Here is a 13492-nt window from a genome sequence, read left to right on the forward strand (position 1 = left end):
ACATATAGGTTGTGAATGTTTGAGGCATCTTTTCGTACAATTGAAAGTACTCTGTTGAAAAACAATCCATATTGCAAAAATGATTATTTAGTGATGCTTAGTAACTGAACTATGCAATGCTGACTCACTCATTTCTTTTTACTTCACAACAATGCCCCTGACTAAATCAACATGTTTAATTCAAACCCACAATGCAAAACTTTAAGCAGCTCTAATTCAAACCCACAATGCAAAACTTTAAGCATCTCTATATAAATAATCAAAGGGAACTGATGCTTTGTAGCTGCCTTAGCATCAAAGGCAGTTGTGGTCAGGGCTATATCATGATATTGCCCTAACCACAGGGCAATATCTAGATATTGCCCTGTGGTCAGGGAAATATGTGATATATAACCCTGTGATTTCCTTTGATCTGAGGTGTCAAAGTGGTATATTATATAGTTATACAACGGCCACGAGTGCTCTGCCTGATATAAACGCACGAGCCTGAGGGCCGTTAGGCCCGAAGGCAAGTGCGTTTATACAGGCAGAGCACTCGTGGCCGTTGTATAACTGTTATGTACCACTCACCTAATAGGTGGGGAGAGTCTCACAAGACAGCTGTAACACTTATAAAGGCCAGGTTTCTAACATCGATTGTGGGTAACCAAGCCGGACGTTGCGATGACGTTCCCCCTGCAGTACTGCAGCCACCTGAGATATTGAAAACTAGTACGCTATGGGTTATATCACTAACCTGCATTCACTGTTCGACTCTCATCATGTAGTGCTCAGCATGCCAGCGTGATCACTCAATCGCCATATAGACTAAGCGCCAGACTAATCGCCATAGTGATTCTCTCAAGCAAAAAAAGTAGCTAAATAGACATTTTAAGTAAACAAAACCTAACTACTAAACGATGCTAGTCTAATTCTTACTATTCACACTGGCTAAACTCGAATCAGGTGGCATGACAAAACTGGTTACCACAATCGAACGTAAAGGTTAGTATTATTTAGAATATATTTGTTTTATTGAGTCATTGTCGAAGTGGGCTACAGTTTAATCTGGGCTAAGATGGCACCAGACTAGTAAGGTGTATAACACTTTATATATATGTATGTGTAGACTAGAGTTGTGGCCACCCGTGTTGGATTTTTCGATCGCCATTGGCTGCTTGTAAACATTATACGTATTGGTGACGTTATGGCCCACAATCGACCTTTACATGTCAGGCTATAAAAGAATTCGAGTGATCTGTGAAGTGTCTTTCCACCTATTAGGTGAGGTGTCGTAGTGGTCTTCGCCACCGGCACTTGTGCTATGCTGCACAAAACCGCAGCCAGTGCAATATCTGTATATTGCACTGCGGTCGGTGCATTATACCTTATAATGCACTCGTTGTGGTCTAAAAAACCGCAACCAGTGCGTTATAAGTTATAATGCACTCGCTGCGGTCTACAGCAGTGCAATATACAAATTATGGCACTGGCGGTGCCTTTGAACTGCCCACGCAGAGTGGTACATATTTGGTTACGCTATAGATTGCTAGATGATTGGGTTCAGTATTATCAATTTACTGTCTTAAAAGAGAATGTCAATGCAAATGCTACAGAGAATACAACTATGTAATGAGTCTCATTGATGATAACAACAATGTAGTATTTCCCCCCACAATGAACGTGCTGTCCAATGAACATAAAGTAAAGGGTCCAGATGAAATCCCAACTGTGTTATATACTGAAGAGGCTTTCTGCAGGAATATCTCCAGCTTTAACACTGATTTTTCAAGCCTCTATATTGTGAATAAATAACATATTCAAGTAGATTACAGGGGCAGATCCAGGGTCAATATGCTGAGGATCATAATGAAATTTTGTCTTAGCATAATTATATGATCACTAATAATACAAATACTCATAAACCACCTTATAAACATCTTTCCCCTACATCTATACATACAATGAAGTGCATTGGTCTGTTTAAAAAGCTTGATTCATCTACTTGTGTAGTTAATATGTATGGCAATACTTAATTTAGGTACACAATTTTCTCAATCTCGTATCATTCAAATGTCAAAATTTTCCAATTTCAACATTATTCTTCTAACATGCACCTATTGTTGTGCAATTGTGAGAGGTGCTTGGTTGTCTGTACCTACCCAAACTTTACAAAATGCTTTACAGTACCTATATTCTAAAGGCAGTATATAAATATCTACTGGCAGAAATATGAATTTTATGTGGAAATGCCTCCAAATTACAGTATTTTAGCATCAAAATTTCCTGGGGGGGGGCATGCTTCTAGACCCCCTAGTTTCAAGCACACCTTCACCCAAGAGATTAGTACCTTGAGTTAGCCCCCCCCCCTTTATAAATCCTAGATTCGCCCCTGGCTTACTGCACACACAGGTAAGGGAAGAAAATATAAACTAACAGCATGAAAATATATAGTAAATTAAAAGCTACATGGGTTATAAGGTTATTGATTTCTCTTTACAACAGCTGCATAGTTTCATGATAAACAATGAATAAATGTTCAGTTGACAGCACAGCATAATGAATTCAATGAATCTACTTGGAGTGGCCTAAACTAGAAATTCCATTTATAAGGTGGAAATGAAGTGAAGTGAGCAACTGACAGCAGTAGCAAAGTGGTAAAGGGTTTAGGCATGTACGTAGGTGTGGAGGTCCCTGGTTTGAAACCTGAAATATTTTTTAACATTAATTTTTCATGCACATTTTTTTTACTTCTTTGTGACCGTTCTATTAAAATATCTTGATCGTGAAAGGGGTCTTCCACACACATCTAATTTACCAACTTTGACGACTCATAACTTTAGATTGAAAAAGGCTATTTACTTGAAATTTAGTCAGTAGTAAGCACCAACATTAGCTTAGTGGATAAAACAGTTTTAGGTTATTATAATTCTTGAGCACTGAGTTATGGTCTTCTGAGTTCATAGAACTGGATGTGTGTGGAAGACCCCTTTTTGCAAATTTGGTCACATAATTGGTTTTTGCTTTATCCTTATGCGCTTTATTTTATATTACAAAATCATGCTACAATGGTCAGTCTATCTACATAGTGATTTAAAATTTTTTTTCTGTCACCTGCAAGCGTGACAAAAAATTGCACTTATAGTTTTAATCTGTACACAAATTGGAAGGTAAATGTGCTATAATGTTAATTATATAACAATCCAATAAAGTTTGTGCAAGTTATGGCAATTTTTGTAAGTGTTATATACAAAAAGAAATTTATGGAAGATGAAGAAAGTACTAATAAAAATAAGACAAACTTTAATTTGAGTGCAAGTATCTCATGGACCATTTCAACTCAAATTTGGTATTGGATGCTTCACAGACAAAAATGGACTAGCTGTATGAGGTATGAATGTGTGAAAATTGTGTTTGTAAAATACACACTTGTCTGTTGTGTGCCCGAATGCATAGACTTTTCTTGGCCGCACAACACTATCATGTTCCCTGATTAGAAATTTTATTTTGAGTATATAGGGATCATAGAAATAAAAGCAGTGAAGCAAGGGAGGTCATACGGCTGTACTAGTTGGACATTTAATCCCTACTTCGGTCATATGTATATGACCGAAGTAGGAATTCATTGTCCACTAGTATAAGGAATTCATTGTCCAATTTTAGTAATAACCTCCCTTGCTTTTTCCATTGCTTTCGTCTCTATGATCCTTACTAAATTTCTATTTTTTCATTTATTTACTTTTAGATATAATTTATAAGTGGTGAACTAGCACATACCAGGGGCAGATCCAAGGGTTAGCAAGGGGAGGGGCACAAACAGTAAATGGTTGGGGAAAACCAGAACCCCTGCTCAGTGCTGCATTTTTGAAGCAGCAAATAATCACCTCTTAGTAGTATCTCACTGTTGCTATTAGCTATTTTGGCTTTTTCAGAGTCTTAAAAGCTGTTTAAAAGGCTCTGAATGTCGTAATAACATTAACATGATAATTATTTTTAGAGGCGCTTAGTACGTCACAGCATATGTTCATATCTAGTTTCACTTTGATTCGCTTTTATTTCAGGTGAATTTGTAAATATTGTCATGAGTTTCTTGGCCTGACATAAAGTTAAGTAGCTAGAAGTATGGCTGGCTCCTCAACAAAGTGAGGGTGGGGGCATTTGCCCCAAATGCCCCATCCTGGATCCGCCATTGCTTACCGCATCAAAAGAAAGAATGACATAGTTATCAATTGAGTGAACTAGTGCACACACCCCAACAATTAATCAAGTATCACTACAAGAAGTGCCTCTGCAATCAATTTAGTTACTGCAGACATCATGTACTTGTGATAGCCAGCTCCACTGAAGCCACCATGTGGTACTGCTCAGACATGGGTCAAGCCTTAAGCACTTGTGCTTATAAGCACTTTAAGCACTTGTTTTGAAGTGCTTACAAGTGTTTGTTACTGTGCAGCATTTGTGCTTGTGCTGGTACTTAATTACTTATATTTAAATAAAGCACAAAAAGCTGCCAGCTCTTATCAAACATCATTCAACAGCCAAAAGGTGCTATCAAATGTGAATAATTGCTCTATCAGGTGTACCTGTAGAACAATTATTCAGTGTAGCAGGGAGGCCTGAGAGGTGCAGATTGAAAGATGAAGCTTTTAGTGATTGATGTTGGTTCGTTGTAACATTATATTATGTTGATATAAATATAAATTGTTTGTTAATAAAGTAAATTTAAGTAATTATATCAAGCACTTTTATAGTGCTTCACTATGTAGTTGAAGCATTTACTAAATTGCAGCATTTGTGCTTGTGCTTGTAATCAAGCACTTTAACTATACGGGTGCTTTAAAAAAATGCTTCAAGCTCTTGACCTAAGTGCTTGCTCATGCAGGGGCGGATCTAGGATTTGTAAAAGGGGGGGGGGGGGCTAACTCAAGGTTGGGTAGAGGTGTGCAAAACACACTTCCCAGCATGCGAAGCATGCTGGAACTAGGGGGGTCTGGGGCATGCCCCCCAGGAAAATTTTGAAAAATAGATACTAAAATACTGCAATTTGGAGACATTTCCACATAAAATTCATAATATTTTCTGCCTGTAAATATTTTATATACTGCCTTTAGATTATAGGTATGGCTCTCTAAAGCATTTTGCTAATGGAAAAGTTTGGTAGGTACAAACAACCAAGTACATGATGCACCCCTCTCACAATTGCACAATACTGAATAGGTGCATGTTAGAATTATTAAGAATGTTGAAAGTGGAAAATTTTGAAATTTGAACAATACAAGATTGAATCTGAGAGCATTTTCAATGGAAATTGTGTACTTGAATTAAGTATTGCCATACATATTAACTACACTAGTAGATGAAAGAAGCCCTTTAAACACTTCATTGTATGTATAGGTGCTGGCAGATTTGGAAAAATTCCATAACAGAACCAACTACATGTTTCCAGTGAATGTTCTATTAGAGTAGTTAGCTGACTGCTCTATTAGAGTATCTCGATCTTGTACACCTCCAATGCTAATCCGGGTCCTTGTTACATAAACTTTAGCATAAATCCACTGATAATACCTTGGAAAGATGTTAATAAGGTAATTTTATGAGTATTTGTATTATTAGTGATAATATAATTATGCTAAGACAAAATTTCATTATAATCAGTATATTGATCAAGTAAAGCCTAAATATGAAGGGGGGGGCTTCAGCCCCCAAAGCCCCCCCCCTGGATCCGCCCCTGTCATGGGTACTACTATGTAGTAGTGGACAAAGGTATACATGTACTTTAGCTGCTGTGGTTGACAAAAAGTACATCTCAGGCTAAAGTGACATTGAGCAGTAAAGAAATCAAGGTTGTAGCCTTAACCATAGTTATACTTGGCTGGGGGTATCAGTGAGTTAGTCAGTCAGTCAGCAGAAAATTCAGTTAAATAGAAATCTCACAGAAACCTGTTGGATGGGTTTGGGATCACTATGCCAGCCTTTTGTATTATAGTACCCAAGCTGTGATGAAGGAAAGATGAGGAGGCTGGTTTTAAACTGCCAGAAAAGCCTAGACCTTCATGATCCCTAGTACTATACAGTACTACCATGCTGTATGATAGGAATAGTGTTTATTATGTCCATCCTATATAGCCTTGATGTGTCTGAAATGAAGTTTGACTGAGACTATATACATTCACAACTTTATTATACATATCGTAAGATACAGTGTCATTTTGTCCACCCCTTATCATGTATACATATGCATATTAACCTTTTCTGTTAGCTGTTACTTATTTTGTACAAACTGTAGATGCACCTTTTGTATCAAGTATTACTGATAATGCGTACATGCCAAAAATAATGACTAATATTTTCTTTTTCAAATTTGTAGAGGAGTTTACATGTAAAATTGTGATTATAATCAAATTTATAATAATAATAGAGACATACCAATCTACCGATCTAGTATTGGATTCGGACGATTTAAACAAAATTGGTAGAACCACTTTTTATAAGCAACGATTCGATTCCTAATAACTATAAGTGTACTGGACTTACTCTGTCATTTCTGTTCTCCAGTTTGACAGTATAGACCAAAGAGTTACCCGTTTTGTTAGTCACAGTACAAGAAGTCATATAATTATGCATGACTGCTGTATTCAGTGAAACGTTCACCCAACCTTCTAAGAAATGATGAGTAATACTGCACTAAATGGAGTAGACCACTTGAATACTGTGCTACATCAGCTTACAAACCATTCAAACATGGAATATTCCGGGCAGTCTTGGTAGGAGATTGCATTAAATATTTGTGTGACATTTTATATGTATAGCTGTTGCAAGCAATCATAAACCAGACTTTTTTGTGTATTTATTGTAACAATGTCTGTCTGCCTGCATTCCCATTTTGGGCTCCACATATTATGCAGCATGGCCTTAAAATGCATATGTATTAAAGTGTTTGCAATCCTTTACCCATAATACACTATGGGGTGTAAGCCTGTACCAATTATGCCAGCTTAATAGGCTTAATTTTTGAGCATACTCACTCAAATAAAGCATAAGGTGGTGACCACATTCAATATGATAGGGAGGAATGTGGTCAGTGTATATTGTATATGTTGTGCAGTTTCATCTCAATCATAGTCGTATTGTTATGTATATTTACCATGCATAGGTGACAAATTGAGTGTGAATCATAAACTGCTGGTGATCACAATATATACTGGCTAGAGCTTTTATATGTTATTAAAGTATAGTAGATCTGCATTTTAGAAATTCATGACAGTAACACAAACCTATGCTTGCGTTATAATTTTTGCATGTCTGCATGGTCACATGCACTCTTAATTTGCTTATCTAATGACTATAGTTGTTAGCATACCTTGCCTATTCATCACTTTGCAAAAAACGTGTGGAATGAATTATTGCCTATAGGAATGTGTGCATTGAATATTACAATAACATTCATTGACAGTGGACCCATAGGCTGACTATTGTAGTGTATACAGCCATATTAATTTTCACTGAGGAGTTTGTGCAGATATACGTATACGTAATACCCCTATGAAGTTCCTTTACAATTGTCTACAATACATGATCATCGAATCTATGTCGATCAATTTTTTTACTACTGGTACAGAAACCACAAAAAGTAGGCAAATAAACAATAATATACTTATATAGCAATTTCCATTTGCCATCATGTTGTAACTTACAAGTTAAAAGTATAAACCTCATGATGGGTGTGACCATAGGATGAGATTATTTAAGTGAAGCTCTTAATTTATGAAATGTATAAAAGATTATGTACATTAATTGTTATAGCTCATCAGTAACAGCTTCTAATACTATTTCTCTCATTGGAATGTCTTCTGGTCCAATATCTACTTCATCATTGATAAAGAATGATGCTTGATCTGATTGACTTAACTTCCCATATTCCTTCTTTAGACGTCGATATTTCCTGAAATATGGCTAACACGTAACCAGCCACACATGTATTATCTAATTACTCACTTTGTGCAGTACACAACAGCTACAACAAATACTATGACTACAATCAGCAGAAGTATTCCAATACCCATTCCTAAATCCAATGGTAGTGAAGACTCATCATTGCTTCCTAAATTTCCTGAACTTCCACCACTATTGCCTCCTTAGTATAACATATAAACATGTCAAAAAATTGCAGATATGTATGTATGTACCTGGTGTACGTGATATTCCCAGTACTTCTGCACTTGAAGCTGATATGAAAGTGCTACTGTTGGGTAGCAGAAATTGGTAGTGATCATCTAAAATGATTCTGATCAGCTGAAAAGCTATCTACAAAAGAAATTAGGGAAGGCTTGTGCTTTAAATAAAAGACAGACTTCCGTTGCATTTGCTAAAGCAGATGCAGATGATTGTGTAGGAAGGACATCAACAAACATCTCCAGAAGGTTCGCTTCACTTTCAATACTACCAGCAGTTGCAATGAGTTGCCAATCAGGTAAATGGTGTTCCTGTATGTAAACAATGTTGAAAAAATTGACTTTAAACTTCATTGTATCTTTGAGCTGAATTAACAATGATTACAATAATACAATATAACTTCTACATAATTCTGTACACTACTGGTTATAGTCATGCATGTTCAGTCTATCCACTTACTGTAGTAAGATTGTTGTCCACCACATCTGAGAATTGCTCTCTCCAAAGTGAATCTTCATAACTAACATTTGCTTGTGACAAGCGTCCAACATCAAATTGTAGCAGTATGGTAGTATTGGTACCTAATTGAGATGACTGTGATCCACCTCTGTGTGCGTGTGTGCGCGCGCATGTGTGTGTGGTGTGTGTGTGTGTGTGTGTGTGTGTGTGTGTGTGTGTGTGTGCGTGCGTGCGTGTGTGTGTGTGACAGTGTGTGTGTGTGTGACAGTGTGTGTGTGTGTGTGTGTGTGTGTGTGTGTGTGTGTGTGTGTGTGTGTGTGCGTGTGTGTGTGTGTGTGTGTGTGTGTGACAGTGTGTGTGTGTGTGACAGTGTGTGTGTGTGTGTGACAGTGTGTGTGTGTGTGTGTGTGTGTGTGTGTGTGTGTGTGTGTGTGTGTGTGTGTGTGTGTGTGTGTGTGTGTGGTGTGTGTGTGTGTGTGTGTGTGTGTGGTGTGTGTGTGTGTGTGCGTGTGCGTGCGTGTGTGTGTGTGTGTGTGTGACAGTGTGTGTGTGTGTGTGACAGTGTGTGTGACAGTGTGTGTGTGTGTGACAGTGTGTGTGTGTGTGTGTGTGTGTGTGTGTGTGTGTGTGTGTGTGTGTGTGTGTGTGTGTGTGTGTGTGTGTGGTGTGTGTGTGTGACAGTGTGTGTGTGTGTGTGTGTGTGTGTGTGTGTGTGTGTGTGTGTGTGTGTGTGTGTGTGTGTGTGTGTGTGTGTGTGTGTGTGTGTGTGTGTGTGTGTGTGTGTGTGTGTGTGTGTGTGTGTGTGTGTGTGTGTGTGTGTGTGTGTGTGTGTGTGTGTGTGTGTGTGTGGTGTGTGTGTGTGACAGTGTGTGTGTGTGTGGTGTGTGTGTGTGTGTGTGTGTGTGTGTGTGTGTGTGTGTGTGTGTGTGTGTGTGTGTGTGTGTGTGTGTGTGTGTGTGTGTGTGTGTGTGTGTGTGTGTGTGTGTGTGTGTGTGTGTGTGGTGTGTGTGTGTGTGTGTGACAGTGTGTATACAGTTGTACTTACGAACAGCTTCTATAGCAAAACTAACTGACACTTGAGACACAAGATTACTCGCAGTAACGATAACTTGATATGTACTGCTCACACTATAGGAGAAGTCTGACATTATCACACTGGGTGTGTGTTCATAATCTCGCACATCAGGTTGTGTTTGATGAGTAGCATCTGATAATATTGTCATGTTTACAGCTCCATTGTAAGACACATTAAAAAGATCATAGAGAGAGATAGCAATTGTTGCTTGTCTTTTGACCTCAACGATGGGAGGATATTCTAATCTGACTTCACCAATTTTATCTGTTTGTAAATAACATCAGTGGTCATTTACTATATGTATATATTATACATACAATACAACTAACGTCTAATGTTGATTGTTAGAATAGCCATCAACATATTGTTTCCTGATACTGACACAACAAATACTCCAGCAAAGGGAAACACAAGAGAGTACTGTGTGCGGTCAGTGCCAGCTGCACTCTTGAATAATTCCATGTTATCTTGGTTTGTAATGGTCCAAGTGTAATTGATACCAACCTAACAAAATGTACAATGTGTTTGTCACATGGTGTATGCTTGGAAAGATTTCAACAACTCTTTCTGCTATACTTTTAAGATGCCAGAGGTTGTTGTGTATATATGACCTACTGAGAAAGGGCTTAAGTGCACATGAGCTTATTCACCATGCATTCTTTACCTTTCATTATGATTGAAGTTGACTAGATAATTCTATTATTAAGCAAAAGCCAAGAACAAATGGTTATGGCTGTACATAATTGTACATGCTAGTAATCCAATTCATTATGACAGTAACCAGTGGGATAGACTTACATATTGCAAAGTAAGATTATTGCATAGTGAAATTACATGTATACATTACAAAGAAATGGTAAAAATGCTTGTAGATACATAAATAAAATTTTATTTGCCAGTAAATTATATGCATAAACTTAACCTGATCTGTTCCTGTTACAGAAAATGTGATATTTTTCCCAACAGGTGCAACTGTGGGTCCAACAATACTGAGGTGGTCATCCATTGCTACAATTAAAGGGGGTTACATTCACATTAGCACATGATATAATTTGTGAACAATCAGTAATAATACATTCGTATATTGTTATAACAGTGTTTATTTATTAATGCTTTACAGCACAAGTGCTGAAGGTCTGTAGGACACCTGGTCCTACAGCCTGCTCAAAGACTTTAGCTACTTAAGATGTGTTTGAAAAGTTGGAGAAAGGAGAAAAAAATCCATGACTGGACCTAGGTAGCCTTGAACCTGCAGTGTAAACAAGTTGATGTTATGCTACTTCTAAAAACCAGGCATCCATGCAGCTAATGCTAACTAAATAGGCAATTAATCAATGATGTATATGATCTAGTTTATAGTCATGCGGCTATCACTATTATTTTAATAATTAGATTTGTAAATACTGTAATTTAGCATATTTTGTACCCCATGAATTCTTTTGTAATTTGGTGATTACGTTGCTATATATATAATATATATATTTATCACTGTGCAGAAATCAAAAGAGATTATAATGCACAGGTATTAATCATATTACAAAACTGATCAAGTGTAGGGGAGTTAATTACAGTGGGGGAAGGGAGTTCCATAACTTAATAGTGGAGGGAAAAAAGGAAATTATGCACTACTAAGGAAGTGTAACTACAACAAACTACTTTAAACTGCAAATTATATGCAGAGAAGTATCTTCTCAACTGTTTTATAGTGTGTCTATCATGTATTCTCACTCGAATTGTTTAGAGAAGCCTTGAGGTTGTCCTTCATTTCTGTTTGTGTAAACATGGGTACCCACCACCTTTTAATTCAAAGGATACTCTATTTCTGGTAGCTCAAGAGGCTTTCATTGTTGTTTTAAAGTTGTTAAGGTGGCTCAGTACAGTTCTCATAAAGTTTCAACAGTGTTGTGCAAGCAATCACATTAGCAGTGAGGCTTAAATATAATCATTACTGTTGTTGTCAATGACCACCAGTTCCTGTCATTTGAAAATGAATATAATCATGTTGCATATGCACAAATCATCACAGCATTTAATGAGATCGTTGTGTGCTCTTATCACAAGCCTCAATACAAAATGGACTATGTGCCGGTTTTTCAAGATACGACTGTTGAATTTTGGATAAGCAAGCAGTAGTAAAATAAGCTGCAATTGTGCAGCAGCCAATTATTAGTATTTGTTTCTGCCTGGTAGTGATGAATTTTAAAAAAGCCTGGCGTTTCAAATCTTTGTGTGATATGGGTAGAATTAATACATGAACTTAAAACCTGATAAGAAAAGTAGCTCCGCAAATCCAGCCTCATGGGTAGGTGGGTGGGTAGGTAGGTAGGTGGGTAGGTAGGTAGGTGGGTAGGTAGGTAGGTGGGTAGGTAGGTAGGTGGGTAGGTAGGTAGGTGGGTAGGTAGGTAGGTGGGTAGGTAGGTAGGTGGGTAGGTAGGTAGGTGGGTAGGTAGGTAGGTGGGTAGGTAGGTAGGTGGGTAGGTAGGTAGGTGGGTAGGTAGGTAGGTGGGTAGGTAGGTAGGTGGGTAGGTAGGTAGGTGGGTAGGTAGGTAGGTGGGTAGGTAGGTAGGTGGGTAGGTAGGTAGGTGGGTAGGTAGGTAGGTGGGTAGGTAGGTAGGTGGGTAGGTAGGTAGGTGGGTAGGTAGGTAGGTCGGTAGGTAGGTAGGTAGGTAGGTAGGTAGGTAGGTCGGTAGGTAGGTAGGTAGGTAGGTAGGTAGGTAGGTAGGTAGGTAGGTAGGTAGGTAGGTAGGTAGGTACACGCACGTTTTTATGAAAACAATTTTGGTAAACTGGGTGCACGCCTGATTTAAAAATATCCAGCTTTAGCTGCTGTCTTGCACAATGATTATAAAATTTGAAGCCACTTTGTGTGGAGTGTCACTAGTAATTTAAAGGTCACTCTGCAGCTATTAGATTAGGTATACATAGAGAACAATTAGGCTCTTTTGTTTTATATATCCTACAGTGTATTTGGTCTTCTGTCCACACTGCAATTTATCATATTGAATTCATGGCAGTACCTATAGTTTCATCCCCAGCTACCCATGTGCTCGATCACACGAAGGTGTCTGGTGACATTAATTTTAGTGAAAAAACAGAACAAGTATGCCTATCGTATTCATGCTTAAAATCAAATGAACATTTATGCTTCCAGCTGCTTAAAGGATGTTTGCTTGGAAATCTTACTGGTATGATAAATGGAAGTCAATTAACACTTCATGTATGAAAACCTTCATAAAACTCAATTTAGAGTGATGAAAAACTGCAAAGAAGATCTATAATCAATGACTACGCTGGTTTTTTATATCAAGTATATATCAATGTGCATTTCCTGGGCCAAGAAGTTTGACTTTATAATGTCACCAGATGACCTTGGCTAGGCCTGCGTCAAATATGCCAGCATAATAAAAAGCATAATAGGATGGAGTGGTATGCCAGTATAATGCTAGCATAATAGGTAAAACTTTCAAACTGTGGAGCTTAATTCCATGAAAATAGTCAATACTACCTAATAGAGCAGTCAGTGGAAGCTGCAAACTGAAATCCCATCCAAAATCAGCATATAGTTGTAAATAAGTGTGCATCCAAGTAACTGTGACAAAAAGTAGTAAAATACCAGAGTATGGACATGTGTGAGGTATTGAAAATTTTGAATATTAATCAGATAGTACAATTTGTAAAGTGTTAATGAGAACCACTATGTGCTGATGTGGCAAATTTTTAAGTCCTGTGAGCATCTTCATAATGCCATTCAAATTCTCTGATAGCAATAAATAGTTTAAGTTTGGCCACCTTTCCTGTATATTGAGC

The 13492-nt window shown here is 37.7% G+C and overlaps 1 protein-coding gene and 1 long non-coding RNA gene across 4 annotated transcripts in view; both read right to left on the reverse strand.

Moving 5' to 3' along the window:
• Positions 1–560: 560 nt before the first annotated feature.
• Positions 561–1070, reverse strand: LOC136267984 (uncharacterized). The gene is made up of 3 exons (XR_010706845.1): positions 919–1070; positions 737–857; positions 561–683 (listed from the first exon to the last, which is right to left on the reverse strand). It is a non-coding gene; the product is annotated as an uncharacterized lncRNA (long non-coding RNA).
• A 6649-nt stretch (positions 1071–7719) lies between these two features.
• Positions 7720–13492, reverse strand: part of LOC136237147 (uncharacterized) — a 68830-nt gene continuing 63057 nt past the window's right edge. For all 3 annotated transcript variants that reach the window (XM_066027455.1, XM_066027454.1, XM_066027453.1), the window contains 8 exons: positions 10608–10693; positions 10015–10189; positions 9656–9949; positions 8611–8732; positions 8331–8462; positions 8166–8283; positions 7975–8113; positions 7720–7921 (listed from right to left, as the gene is read on the reverse strand). In XM_066027455.1, the coding sequence (XP_065883527.1) occupies positions 7777–7921; positions 7975–8113; positions 8166–8283; positions 8331–8462; positions 8611–8732; positions 9656–9949; positions 10015–10189; positions 10608–10693 (1211 nt within the window). In that variant the 3' untranslated portion in view covers positions 7720–7776. The remainder of the gene's footprint in view (positions 7922–7974; positions 8114–8165; positions 8284–8330; positions 8463–8610; positions 8733–9655; positions 9950–10014; positions 10190–10607; positions 10694–13492) is intronic.

The sequence above is a fragment of the Dysidea avara genome, chromosome 10 (genome assembly GCF_963678975.1).
Source record: "Dysidea avara chromosome 10, odDysAvar1.4, whole genome shotgun sequence".
Classification (NCBI taxonomy): domain Eukaryota; kingdom Metazoa; phylum Porifera; class Demospongiae; order Dictyoceratida; family Dysideidae; genus Dysidea; species Dysidea avara.